The sequence below is a fragment of the Dromiciops gliroides genome, chromosome 5, assembly GCF_019393635.1.
Source record: "Dromiciops gliroides isolate mDroGli1 chromosome 5, mDroGli1.pri, whole genome shotgun sequence".
Taxonomy (NCBI): Eukaryota; Metazoa; Chordata; class Mammalia; order Microbiotheria; family Microbiotheriidae; genus Dromiciops; species Dromiciops gliroides.
Genome location: NC_057865.1, coordinates 131,971,726 through 131,985,106, shown reverse-complemented (window position 1 = coordinate 131,985,106; position 13,381 = coordinate 131,971,726). Strand labels below are relative to the sequence as shown.

Genomic DNA, 13,381 nt, shown 5'->3' with positions numbered 1-13,381 from the left:
GGGGACATAATGTCATAGAAAGAGTATATGGTTTGGAGGAGACAAGAAACCCAAGTTCTGTATCCTTCAGTGCTTGGCCTAATGCTGGGTACATAGTAGGCTCTTCCTAATGCTAGTTGACTTGTACAATTAAAATCCTACCTCACATTTCCTTACTCTCTTAACCTTAAACTGCAGAGATTTTTTCGACACCCAGCATGTGTGTGCATATATATATGTAGGCACATACATGTGCAGGATGTGTATTACACTTTTGGAACATCCTCTATATGTGTGCTTGTAGGTCTGTATATATGCATATATACTTATACATATATGCATATACAAAATGTCAAAAGGTATAAAGTATATAGAATTACAAAGGAAACCAATTATATGGAAATGCAGGGATTAGCATACACATACATCCCGGGTATCCCAACAGTATATTATATACTTAAAATATATATTGAACACTGTATTTCTATATAATTGGCTCTTTTTATAATTCTATATATTTTATGCCTTTGGAACATCCCTGTGTTGATCACTGTATTTCTATACAATTGGTTTCCTTTGATTCTATACATGCATACACATGGTCACATACACAGGCTTTCCAAAAGTATATATGTATTTTATATATTCACATATATACACACATAAATATTGATCACTATGTATGCATATGTATTATACAATACACACATGGTTTCCTTTGTAATCCGATGTATTTTATGCTTTTTCTATTTCTATACACACGTGTACACATGTATACATATAGTGTTCCATATATATAATTTTAAACCTTTATGTAAAGATCGATCACTCATATAAGTGGTTTCCTGTGTAATCCTATTTATTTTACGCTTTGGGGGGATAACCTGCCTATATCCATACACACGTATAAGGGTGTTCCCAAAATATGCATGTAATGATGTGCCTCCATCTGAATGATGAACTCTATTTCTAGTAGTTGGTTTCCTTCGTAAGGAAGCGGTTTATGCTTTAGCCGCGTGCCTTGGGGCAGGGGCCGGTGCCAGGCTGCCCGGACCCCGCGCGGGCTCCGCAGGAGGGGAGGTGAGGAGCCCGGGGCGGCGAGGCGCTCCTGCCCGGGTCGGGGCTCCCGCCGGCCTCTTGTTGAGCCCGTAGTTTTTCCTTTAAGAGGCGGCCCTCGGGTCTCGATAACTATAAGTATCCTAACTATTAAAGAGAAGGGGGGAGGGGGCCCGGCCACGGCTGGGTCACCTCGGCAGGGGGAGGGGAAGGGGGGGGGGGAGCCGGGATCCCGACAGGGGAAGGAGCCGCGAGGGTGGAGGACGTCTGGGCCGGGGCAGCGCGGGCTGCTTCGGGGGAGCCACCGCCGGGGCTGGGGGAGGGGGGGCTAGCGCCCGCGCTCCTGACTCACTCGCCGCGCTTTCGCGGGGCAGGCCGGGCCCGGACCGGCCCATGAATCAGCCCGGCGGCCCGTGCCGAGAGGCCGCGGCGCCGGCAGCAGGAGGAACAGCAGGAGCAACTCTTGACTTAAAAAAAAAAAGCCCCGGTGAGCGAGCCAGAAAACATGGCTGAAGCGGGGCCGGGGTTCCTGGAGCAGCTCAAGTCCTGCATCGTGTGGTCGTGGACCTATCTCTGGACCGTGTGGTTCTTCATCATGCTCTTCCTCGTCTACATCCTGCGGGTGCCCTTGAAAATCAACGACAACCTGAGCACAGGTAGGAGGCGGGAGCCCGGCGTCCCGGGCCCGCTCGCCAAAGTTTGTGGAACTCGTGCAGGGGCCCTCGCTCCCGCCCCCGCTGCCCCCGCAGGCCGCCTCGTGGGCGGGGGTGGGGGGCGCGAGAGTGGCCGCGCGCGCGTTGTGGGAGGGGGTGTTTGGGGATCCCCCGGAGGTGGGGGGTTGGGGCCGGCAGAACCTGGGAACGAGCCCCACGGCGGCTCCCCCCGGGTCCCAGCGCCCGCGGGATTCGGCCCCCACGCGGGTGGTGGCCGCGTGGGGTTCCCCGGGGCTGGGGACAGCCCCCGGGGTGGCCTTTCCGCCCACTTCTTCCGTAGCCTCGGGACAGTAGAAGCTGCGGGCGTGGAGAGCAGGGCTGGCAGCCGTGGTGGGAGGCGGCGGGGGAGAGGCGGGAGAATGGAGCCTGTGGGAGCCACGTACGTGAGCGGGGGCGGCGGGCGGGGGGGGGTGGTGGTGGTGGTGGTGGTGGTAGTAGGGCCGGAGCCGTTTGTCTCCCTCCCCTCCCCGTCCCGCACCAGAAGGTGCCAGACCCAAAGAGACCCCCCCCCGCCCCAATATCCCTCCGCTTACGCCCTCCTCCCAGCTGCGCGCATGTAATGAAAACCAGCCAACTTCCCAGAGTTTGGTTTGGTTCTGGGAAGGACCCAGGGGAGGGGGAGCAGGAGAGGGTCGATTGTGTGGAGGGAAAATCGTCCCAGCCGGTTTTCCTCCCCCACTCCTCTGCCCCTGCACATGCCCTCCCTCTGCTGCGTGCAAACTGCAGCAGCTACTTCCAAGAGTTGGCAACTTTCCCTTGGGAAGGAGGCAGGAGAAGGGTAGGGGGTGGAGAGAGGGGAATCATCCCAGACCCCCGTCCCCCCAAGGCAGGTTGGTACTGGAGCATCCAAAGACCTTCCTATGCTGCTAAGTAACGTCCTCTCTACCCAGTTCATCACCCTTACTCCTTTCTCTACTTTGTTCCTTTTAAATCCAAAAGGGAACAGAGTCCGGGAAAGATAAGTGGCCTCTGTTGCTCAGGCTCCACCACCGAGTTGGACGTCCGTCAGAAAGTTGTGGCGTGACACACACTGGGGTGGTGCCCGCTTGTAGTGTTACTACCGGAGACCGTGGGGGTGAAGACGGTGCCAGAAAATGAGGAGGGAGGGGGAAAACGGGCCTGTTGAGGCATTGGAGAAGAGAGCAGAACTTCGTGTCCAGAAAAGCAGACTAGACCCTGCCGGGGTGGTGGTGCAGGGAATCTGGGTGGGCCTGGCGCTGGCTTGGGAGTAGAACATCTTGCCCCACCCCCACATGCCACTTTTGAAGTCCTTGGGGGAGGGGGGGTTGTAAGGAAAGTACTTTGTCAACCCCAAAGCTCCGTCTGTACTAGTATGAGTTGCTGTGACTGCTAGGGTGGTGTGAAGGTTGTTTACTCCTCACTCGCTTTCGACCTTAAAAATCACTGTGCTGAATGGGGTGGTGAATGTCTAACCGTGTATTAACAAGATTTGTCGGTTGCTTTTCAGCAAGTTAGGGAGTATGAATGAAGCACCAGATCTCTAACGCAGATGTAGAAGAAACAAAAATAAAGACAGGAAATCTGGAATTTACTGTGGTCTTAATGGGAATTTTAAAGAAATTTCTAACTTTCCCTTCTCCACTTCCTTTAGCAGAATATAAGGCGTTTGTTATTTGTGTCAGAATTTTTTTTTAAAGACTAGATTGGTAAAAGGAAATATTGGTAAAGAAACTCACTATCACTGAGGAGCAGCAAACAGCTCTGCAATTTGGAGTCTTAAAGAGTTGTCTGGACTTCAGTCTGGAACTTAATGCAGTTACTTCACATACCAAAGAAATGTGTCCTAACTTTCAAATCTCAGGGTTTGTAATGGTAGAATAAAATGGAAAATTATATAGCCAGCAAGTTCTCTAAAAACCACAGCAACAGAAACATTTAACAAACATTTCACACCTAAAAATGAGATGTATTTTAGAAAGTGGTGAAAATCTGGCTTGAATTGTACTATAGTTTCCATCCCCACAACTAATTTTTGCAAGTTCTCTATTGATTACTAGCAGTCTGAGAATTCTGGAATTACTGTACTGCATATGGATTTTGTGTTGTTTGAGTGATGTGTGAACTGGAGGGGCCAAGAGATCTTAGACATGCATTTCTATGTGTTGTGTTAAACTCTTTATAGTAGTTTTGGGTGGCCTAAATTATTTTGTTACTTACTGCTAACTTGGGCTGTAAGCTCCTTGAGGGCAGGAGTGGTTTTATTTTTGTATTTATATCAGGAGGACCTAGCAAAGAGTGCTGAATACTTATTGACTAATTGATTCATTTCTTGGGTAGAAGTCATGCATCTGAACTTGAGAAGAACTTAACTTTCTTTTCTTTTTTTAAATTCTTTTTTTTTTTTTTTTTTTGATGGAACAGTGAGGGTTAAGTGACTTGCCCAGGGTCACACAGCTAGCATGTGTCAAGTGTCTGAGGCTGGATTTGAACTTAGGTACTACTGAATCCAAGGCCAGTGCTTTATCCACTGCACCACCTAGCTGCCTCACAATTTAACTTTCAATTAGAACTAGAAGGGCTTTTGGTTCTTAGGTGTTGTACAGAGCTCAAGAACTAAATGATCATGGATATGTAGTACAGTGGTAAGGTTTCTGGATTTGGATTCAGAAGACTTGATTTGAATTCTGACTTTTCCACTCGCCATCTTTGTGACCCTGGGTCACAAAGGGTTCTGAGGGTTTATTTCCAAACCCCAAAAGAGTTCGAATTTAGGCAGGTAGGTGTAACAATGGATGGAGCAAGGGATTTAGAGTCTTGGCTCAGACACTTGTTGGCCACTGGAATTTATTAATAGGGAGTAGACATGGTCAAATCTGCTCTTTAGGAAGATTAGTTTTAAGGAGAAAAACTAATGTAGTAGCTTGGCACTCTGGAAGTATATACATATTTGGAGAGAGTTTTTGACTTAAAGACTTACGTTTTGACTACTGAGTGGAGTTAATTCTAGGTTTGTGACCTAGTCTAAAAAGTAGGAAGCAACTACCCATTTGTATTACCTATTTCATAATGTTGTCATGTGGAAAGTATAACGTATACATAGATGAGCTATTATCATGCAACTTTTCTAACAACTTTAAAACCATTTTTACTAAATAGCTCTCTCTGGCAGTTTTTGTATGTATTCTTCACTTCTTAGGACAAAAAGAACTGGAATAGAAACTAAGAGGTTGAGTAGTTATTTGTGCCTGATACTATATCTTTTTAATATAGGGCTAGTTTCACCTGTATTTGGAAGCAGGTACCTGAGGTAAGAAGACAATGGCTAGGGGCAGCTAGATGGCGCAGTGGATAGAGCACCGGCCCTGGATTCAGGAGTACCTGAGTTCAAATCCGGCCTCAGACACTTAACACTTACTAGCTGTGTGACCCTGGGCAAGTCACTTAACCCCAATTGCCTCACTTAAAAAAAAAAAAAAGAAGACAATGGCTGAGAGAAATTCACCTCCCTTGGCATTTCTTTATGGAAAAAAAAGAAAAAGAGGGAAAGGAGCCAATTATAAAACAAAACAAAGATTTGAAAGCAAATTTCCTCCCATCGTTCTTTGAAAATATATAATAATAATGAGAATTGGTTGAAGGAATTGGAGATGATTAGCTTGGTGAATCCAAAGGGGGAAGGGAACATGATAACGGTTTTCAAATATTTGAAGGACTATCTGCTAAAAGAAGGCTATTATTTATTCTTTGTTATTAATACAAAGGGTAGAACCAAAAGGCAGAAATCACTGAAAAGCAGATTTCAGTCCAGTGCATCAGCAAGCATTTATTAAGCGCCTACTATTTGACCCTAGCCATCATCCTAGGCTTTGGAATGGCTTTTTAACAGTATTCTTGTTCAGTCCTGTCCAGCTTCATGACCCATGTAGATCATAGAATGAAAAAAGCTGTCCATGGAATTTTCTTGACAAAGATACTGGACTGGTTTGTTATTTCCTTTTCCAGTGGATTAAAACATACATAGGTTAAGTGGCTTGCCCAGGGTTTCACTGCTAGTGAGTGTCTGAGGTTGAATTTATGAGGTTTTTTTTTTTTGTTTTGTTTTGTGGGGCAATGAAGGTTAAGTGACTTGCCCAGGGTCACACAGCTAGTAAGTGTCAAGTGTCTGAGGCTGGATTTGAACTCAGATCCTCCTGAATCCAGGGCTGGTGCTTTACCCACTTCAACACCTAGCTGCCCCCGTCACTCTTTTTTAACAATAAGGTTGTCCAGTTCAGGCAGAGACTGTGGGGCCTTGTGGTAGAGTAGAAAGGGCCATGAGATGTAGTCAGAGAACTTAGGGTTGTGATTTCAGCTTTGCCATTTACTGTGATCTTGGGTAAATATTTTAATGTTCTGTCATCTATAAAATGAATTTGAACTAGGTGATCTTTAAGAGCCTTTCCAGGCCTAGATCATCTGTCTGGAGACTTCTGCAACGGCTAAGGTCAAACTTCTAAGGATGCTTTCTATTCTTGAGACCTAAATCAATCTACCTCAACATAGTTTTGCTTTGTATGGGTGCAGTAGAAGGCACTGTAGACCATTCTCTTTTTTCCCCCTACATTAAAATGAGAAGTAGAGAAAATAGTGGGGAAATTGCCAAAAATTTGCTGTCAGATTTAATTTTTTTCTCCCTTTTTGGAAAAGGTCTTTAAGGTCAGTTTATTGAATTCCCAGTGCCAAAAGGCAAATGCCAAAGGCCCTATTAGCTTTCTGAGACAGTAACTACCTCCTTATTGTTGAAAAAGTCTGGGAAGAGATAAATCTCTTATCCATTCCTTTTTAACTCAGGCAATTGTTCCCCTGTTGGTTGTTCTTTTCTCCTGACAGAGAAGGCAAATAGTCTCTTGAGGGCCTGCTTTCTTCTAAGAGCTGTTTTTAGGGGATAGTAAGTGTGAAGCATGGATACAGACCTCTCTGGGAAATTGAGAACATTATCTCTACATTGCTTTTACAAATATTACCTGGTTGAGAAAGAAATACCCTGAGGTTGTCTAGGCCTCTTGTTTTAGAACAGGACCAATTCTGCCATTTCTAGGTTATAGAAAATATGCTAAAAATGTCATTTTTTCTTGAAACTCTCCCTTGCCTGGCATATTGCCTGTAGTGTTCCTTCTTTGTTTATATACTTTGCTATTTTGGAATCCAGCATTTTTACATTTCTAGTCAAATTTTGTAACAAAAAAAAAAAAGGAACCTCTAAGTTTTATAACATACTTTATGTAACTTTTTTTTTCCCTTCAAAAAAATGACAGTACTAATTTTGGGAAAATTGTAGAATATACTGAAAATTAAGAGCTTCATAGCTCTTTATATTTGTTTTTTTTAGCATATATATTACATATTTGTGTGTGTGTGAAATATTGAATGAAATGAAATACACACATATATGTAGATATATGTGTATATTTCATTTTCTTCTAACTTTTCTTTAATTGTGTTACTCTCCTTTTCCTGCTCCATTGCCCCTTCAGGGAATTGATGTATTTTCATTGAACTGACCTAATGCCAATTAAAGTAGGGAGGTTAAAGATGGGAAAATTCCCAGCATCCCTTGCTTTAGACTATACAGAGATAACTCTGTTCCTTTACAGGGGTTCCTGAAACTTGCAATGAAAAATGAGTTAAAAAGAAAGGAGAAAAAGGCCAATAGAATACAAAGGTCAGCTTTCATACTTTAACTTTGATGTTAAACACTACAGCATGTGTTTGGGCTCGTGGCTTACTGGGCCTATGCTTAGATGGAGGTTTGTTAATATGGTTTTATGTTTTACTGAAAATATAGTAGACTAAGCTTTTAACAAGGTTTTTAAAAACACTGAACATTTTATTACATGTCATATTTTTCCCAAGCGTAGTAACCCCAGAGGTCGATTTTATATCAAGATAGAAAACTAATTGTAGACAGGAAGAATCAAATGGGCTTTGTTAAATAAGAAAAATAGTAAGCTAGATTTGGCTCTGAAAAACCATGGTGATAAAACGAACTTCATACCACTGTTGTTTAAGTGGTAGTCTTTTTATCTTTATCTGAAAGGTTGCAGGAGCTGGAGATATAATTGATATAATACATCATTAAAAATGTGCAGTTTTGCTATTTTTATATCAAATGACTTAAATGTTTTGATAACTCTTTAAATAATTTTTGGAAACAAGTTTCCAGAGTTGAGGATGTACTTTAGCAGTTTATACATTGAAATCATTATCATCATCTATCATTTATGTTAGCAAAGTTCTTTGCAGATACTATCTCATTGTTTCCCCACAAGAACCCTGAGAGATATGGTGCTGTTAATTATTTCTATTTTATATATGAGAAAACTGAGTAATATAATCATTAAATGACATACAAAGGGTCACATGGCTAGTCAGTATCTGAGGCAAATTCAGATATGAATTTGAATTCATATGTTCCTTACTTTAAGTCCAGCACTGATATCTAACTGCCTAGGATATAGGAAAATTGTGGCTTAAAGTTATTTAATTAAATTATACATCAGCAGTAGCTGGTAGTGCTATGGATGGTGCTGGGCCTGGAGTCAGGAAGATCCGAATTCAAATTCTGCTCCATGCACTTAGTAGTTGTATGATCCCAGGCTAATCACTTAACCTCTGTTTGCTTCAGTTTCCTTAACTATAAAATTTGGATAATAATGGCATCTATTTTTCAAAGTTATTGAGAGGATCAAATGAGAAAATATTTGTAAAAAGTGCTTAGCACATAGTAGGCTCTATATTCTTATTCCCTTCTCCCATCTTCCTTTCAAGTTATTTGGTAGAAGATATACATTTTTCATATTTCTGGTTAACTATATATGTATATTACTTTCTTTTGTCCAAAAAGGGTATGAGGGGGAAAAAAGGGTATGAGGAATCCTAGGAGGTTTTTTTTTTAAAGTAAAGAAACTTTTATCTATGATTAACATAATGGATTTTATGCCTTTGGGGGGATGTGGTCACTTTTGACAGGGTTAGATGGTGTGCCTCCCTGTCCTTATTGGCTGCTGTGGACAAATACAGTGGTTGTGTATATCCACCTCTATATTTTCATAGATTGTAGCTAGGAATTACCATGGCAAAGAAATTCCATTTGGAGTCAAGGCCACTTTAATAATGAAGGGCTATCTCCCAACTCTTACACCAAAAGTTCTATTTCTTGCAATTTGGGGTGTAAAATTACTCAAAGTTTATTAAACTGATCCAGTCTTAGTTTTAAGGCATCACTCCTACTATTTATTCAATGGCAAACTTTAATTGAGCATTTCATATATGTAAATCACTGTGCTGGGCACTGGTCACTACCCTCAAGGCACTTAGAATTGTGGTAAAAAAATATTTGTGATAAAATTATTGTTGCAGTTTTTAGCTGACTCATTTGGGAGGGGCCACACCTGGCCCACATTGAAGTTACGTATGCTACTGAGGTCAGAAGGAGAACTCTCCATAGGCAGTTTTTGAAGGACCTCCTCTTTTGGTGGAGGAAAGATTGAATGCTCCCTGAAGAGAGGCGAAGTGTCTTGTTGGTGTGAGCAGCTGTAGGCTGTCCAGGTTTTGGTGAGTTAATTACGGAAAACCCTAAATTCCTTTGAACTAGCTTAATTGGAAACGATCTGGGGATTGCATAGGTTAAGTTTAGAGTTAAGAGTATTTATCTGTATTTCTTTTTTTCCTATTTCCTTATCTTTGATTTTTAAATTAGTTTTATCTTTGTTGTTTAATTAATTCCCAAGTAATAAAATCTGATCCTTTTGTGAATTAAAGCTTAAAGGCTCCTTTCTTATTGGCCTAGGAGAAATAGCTAAAAAGGGCAATTCAGAGGAGAGGGTAAACCTAAAAGTTCCTTCATTATTTCTGGGACCCCAATATTAAGGCAAATCACCCAAATAACGCTTAGTATATCAAATTTTGGCCCTCACAGAATCAAGACCCACTAACTAAGTATCTCTACAAATACATTGTAAAATATTTTGGTTGTTCTTAGTGTTAACCTTACAGAACTTGTATGTACCTCCAAACATCCTAGTTTACCTTAGGGATTTGACATTAGGAAATTATTTTTGTTGTTCAGTTGGTTTTTTTAGTCATGTCCAACTCTTTGTGACCTTGGCAAAGATACTGGAGTTGTTTGCCATTTCTTTCTCCAGCTCATTTTACAAATAGGAAGTTGAGGCAGATGGGGTTAAGTGATTTGCCCAGGGTGACACAGCTACTAAGTATCTGAGGCCCAATTTAACTGGGGAAGATGCTTTCCTGACTCTCGGCCTAGTATTCTATCCACTGTGTCACTTAGCTCCCTAGAATTTGTGTAAACACCATTTAAAGCTCTGTTCTTTAAAATTGATCTTATAGTGCCTCTCTTTGCATCAAGGGAATAAGTGTTTCAATATTTCAAGGATATGTAACTTTGTCAGATCCTAACCCAAGATCATAACCCCTTCTGTAACTGTCTGACTGAACCATTTTATGAGTTAAATGATGAGGTAATTCAATGTACTAAATATATATTTTTTTAGTTTAAAGTCCAGAACTAGGGCTGCTTTTGCCTATGTTTCCCTAATAATGTAATTTATTATAAAATTTAAGAAGTCCGACTGTCTGACTCCTCAATATTCATTGCATTCATTCTCTTTTCTAGTCCCGCAGCCAGAAAATTAGTTGAGATTTTTATTTCTTCTCACTTGGACAAGAAATTGACTTTTAACCTACCTCCCATCCTGTAGTCTCTATTGCCACTCCAAAACTCTCTTACCTTATGAATAAAGTAAAAACTGAGCCTGGCATTCAGTAGTAATGACAACTAATATTGATATATTAAGGTTTATAAAGTCATTTTATCAAAACAAAGCTGTGAAGGAAGGAAGGAAACATTTATTAACTGCATATTTATGTTGCAGGCACTGTGCCTTTACACAGATTATCTCCTTTGATCTTTACAACAACCCTGGGAGGTAGATGCTATTATTATCCCCATTTTTGCAGTCAAGGAAACTGAAACAGACAGAGATTAAGTGACTTGCCCAGAGTTACATCTAGTCATTGTTAGGGGCTAGATTTGAGCTCAGATTTTCCTTGACTTTGGGTCCACTGTATAATACATTTTACTATATCCATTTTGCAGCTGAAGAAACTGAGGTTCTGAAGAGAGGTTGAGTGATTTGTCTATGGCCACACAGTTAATATTCAAGGTGGGATTCTTGGGATTCCCTAAGCCTCCTGAATCTAGGTAGGGCTTCCCGCCCCCCTCCCCAATGTAATGAACTGTATCAATTCAAGGCAGGTCTCAATTTACGTATGAGATCAGCCTTGTATCCCATTGTCTCCATTCCTCTGTCCTATAATCCAGCCAAACTGGATTAGTCCTCATTCTCTGAACATGTGTTGGGTTCTTCTACCTCTAGACCTTTGCTTATACCGTTCTCATACTCGGGCTACTAAAATTCTAGCCATCCTTTAACGTTTGCTTTAAATAGCATCTTCTCCATGAAGCCTTCCCTCATTCCTCCCAGTGGGAAGTAGTATTTCCCTTCTTAGATTTCTTACAGTGTTTTTATTTGTACTTTGATTCATTATTAAAATGACTATCTTAGCAGTACTTGGGGTCTAACATATTGAAATTTCCTTTACAAGTGAGGATTCTTTTCCTTTAACAAGAAAGAAATAATTTGTCAATATATTTCTAGTGCTTTACCGTCATTGCTCCCATGAGGTACGTAACTTAGGGATTATTGCCTCCATTTTATAGATAAGGATACTGGGGCACAGGTAGGTTAAGTGACTTGACTTTGAAGTGACAGCACTGAGACTGCAGCTTAGGCCTTCTTCAAAGAAGACCTCCTCTTCTATCACAATCTCTCAAGTAGCTTTTTTATTAAATTTTGAATATAATTTTCACTCATTCACTTATCCAGCAGATATTAATTACATAGAAAGTATGTGCTAGGAGGCGCTAGACGAGTTGAAAAGATGAAACTTGGTATCTGCTTTCAAGGAGCACACTATATATTAGGGGAAAATGTATATACAAATAATCAATACAAAATTGCATAAGAGAAACACAATTAAAGTTTTATGTCATCTTTAGATTTTAAATTCCTTGAGGGTATCAACTAAGTCTCATTTATCTTGGTATCTTTCCCTGGGTCTAGCACAATGCATTGCATGTATTAAGTGCCTAATAAATCAATGAAAAATCAAATCATTTTCCTAAAAGGAAGAAGGAATTTCTTATCGGCAAAATATGGGAAGGTTACATAGAGAAGGTGGCATTTGAGTTATGTTTTGAGAAGTGAGTGGGATTTTGATGTATAAAAATGATGTAGGGTTTTGAGGCATTGGTTTGTATAAATAAGGATGTAGGGTGATGTAAGGGAAAGAACCATCCTCTTCTCAATAATTCTCAGGAACTCAATAGGGATGTGACAAAGGCTCTTTATTTCATTCTCATGATAAGGAGGCACCCTAGTGTGCAGCTAGTGGGTGCCCAGAAAGGGGGCTCAAAGGCCCTGTTTTATATCCTAGTCCCTAACACGAATGAACCCTCCCCCTTTTCATCACTGGTCTGATTACGTGCAAAAACTAGCTAATTTGAACGCAGTATTCCCACCCCTCTTCCTTGTATTGGCATAACTCAGGAATGGACCTTATACTTCCTTATATGGACACAACTCTGGAGTGGACCTTATTGATTTTTTTGTTTGTTTTTTTGCGGGGCAATGGGGGTTAAGTGACTTGCCCAGAGTCACACAGCTAGTAAGTGTCAAGAGGCCGGATTTGAACTCAGGTACTCCAGAATCCAGGGCCAATGCTTTATCCACTGCGCCACCTAGCCACCCCCATAGAGTGGACCTTATTGAGACCAGGGCTCCTTGAACCTTGTGATTTTGTTAACCTGGGGGGGAGGAGGGGATCTGAGACCTTTGTCCTACAAACAGGTCAGGAGGAGTATGACTGACTGTTATATCCACATTGAGAGGAGACAACTACCCATTTTCTCACAATCCCTCTTTATTTTTGACTATTTGGCTCCTCTCATTCCATTTATTGAATATCTCCTCTGCCTCTTGGTCTAAATCTGTGAATATTAGCATTTGAGTGTTTACCTTTACTTTCCCAAATGGAGTAAACTTTGTCAGAGACGTCTCTATTAGCCTCTGATTTGACCCTCCAAGGAAGGGAAGGATACAGCATAAAAGTCCTGCCACTATAATGAGAGTGGTGAAGATTGAGGCAGCGAAACCTTTCCATTTCCCAAACCAGGATTCCATCCATTCCATCCAGGTGGTGTTAGTGTACTTAAGCCTTTCAAGGCTCTAGTTATTGAACCATCAGGGGCAGTGTTATTTGGGATAAAGGTGCAGCATTGGCCGACCAGCATGACACACACTCCCACTTTTTCTGCTAACATCATATCAAGAACTATTCTATTTTCCCAAGCCATTTTGCGAGTTGCAGCCAGTTGTTCAGAAATACCCTGTACCACATCCCTACTGTAATTGATGAACCTCTGCTGGTTCCAATTTACATTTTTGGTTATGGTTACCCACTGTAGGAGAGATTCTGGCATGCCCCATGGGACTCCTATGCTATCTAGGCAGATTAGAGCGACAAATGACCCTTTTTGCCCCTCTGGGATG

General features: G+C 41.5%; 1 protein-coding gene across 1 annotated transcript in view; it reads left to right on the top strand.

Annotated features, from left to right (window-relative positions):
- The first annotated feature begins 1,379 nt into the window (after window positions 1–1,379).
- The window catches only part of ST7 (suppression of tumorigenicity 7), a 283,882-nt gene continuing 271,880 nt past the window's right edge, over window positions 1,380–13,381 (top strand). Inside the window, 1 exon segment of the mRNA XM_043968041.1 lies at window positions 1,380–1,691. Within this exon segment, the coding sequence (XP_043823976.1) occupies window positions 1,541–1,691 (151 nt within the window). The 5' untranslated portion in view covers window positions 1,380–1,540.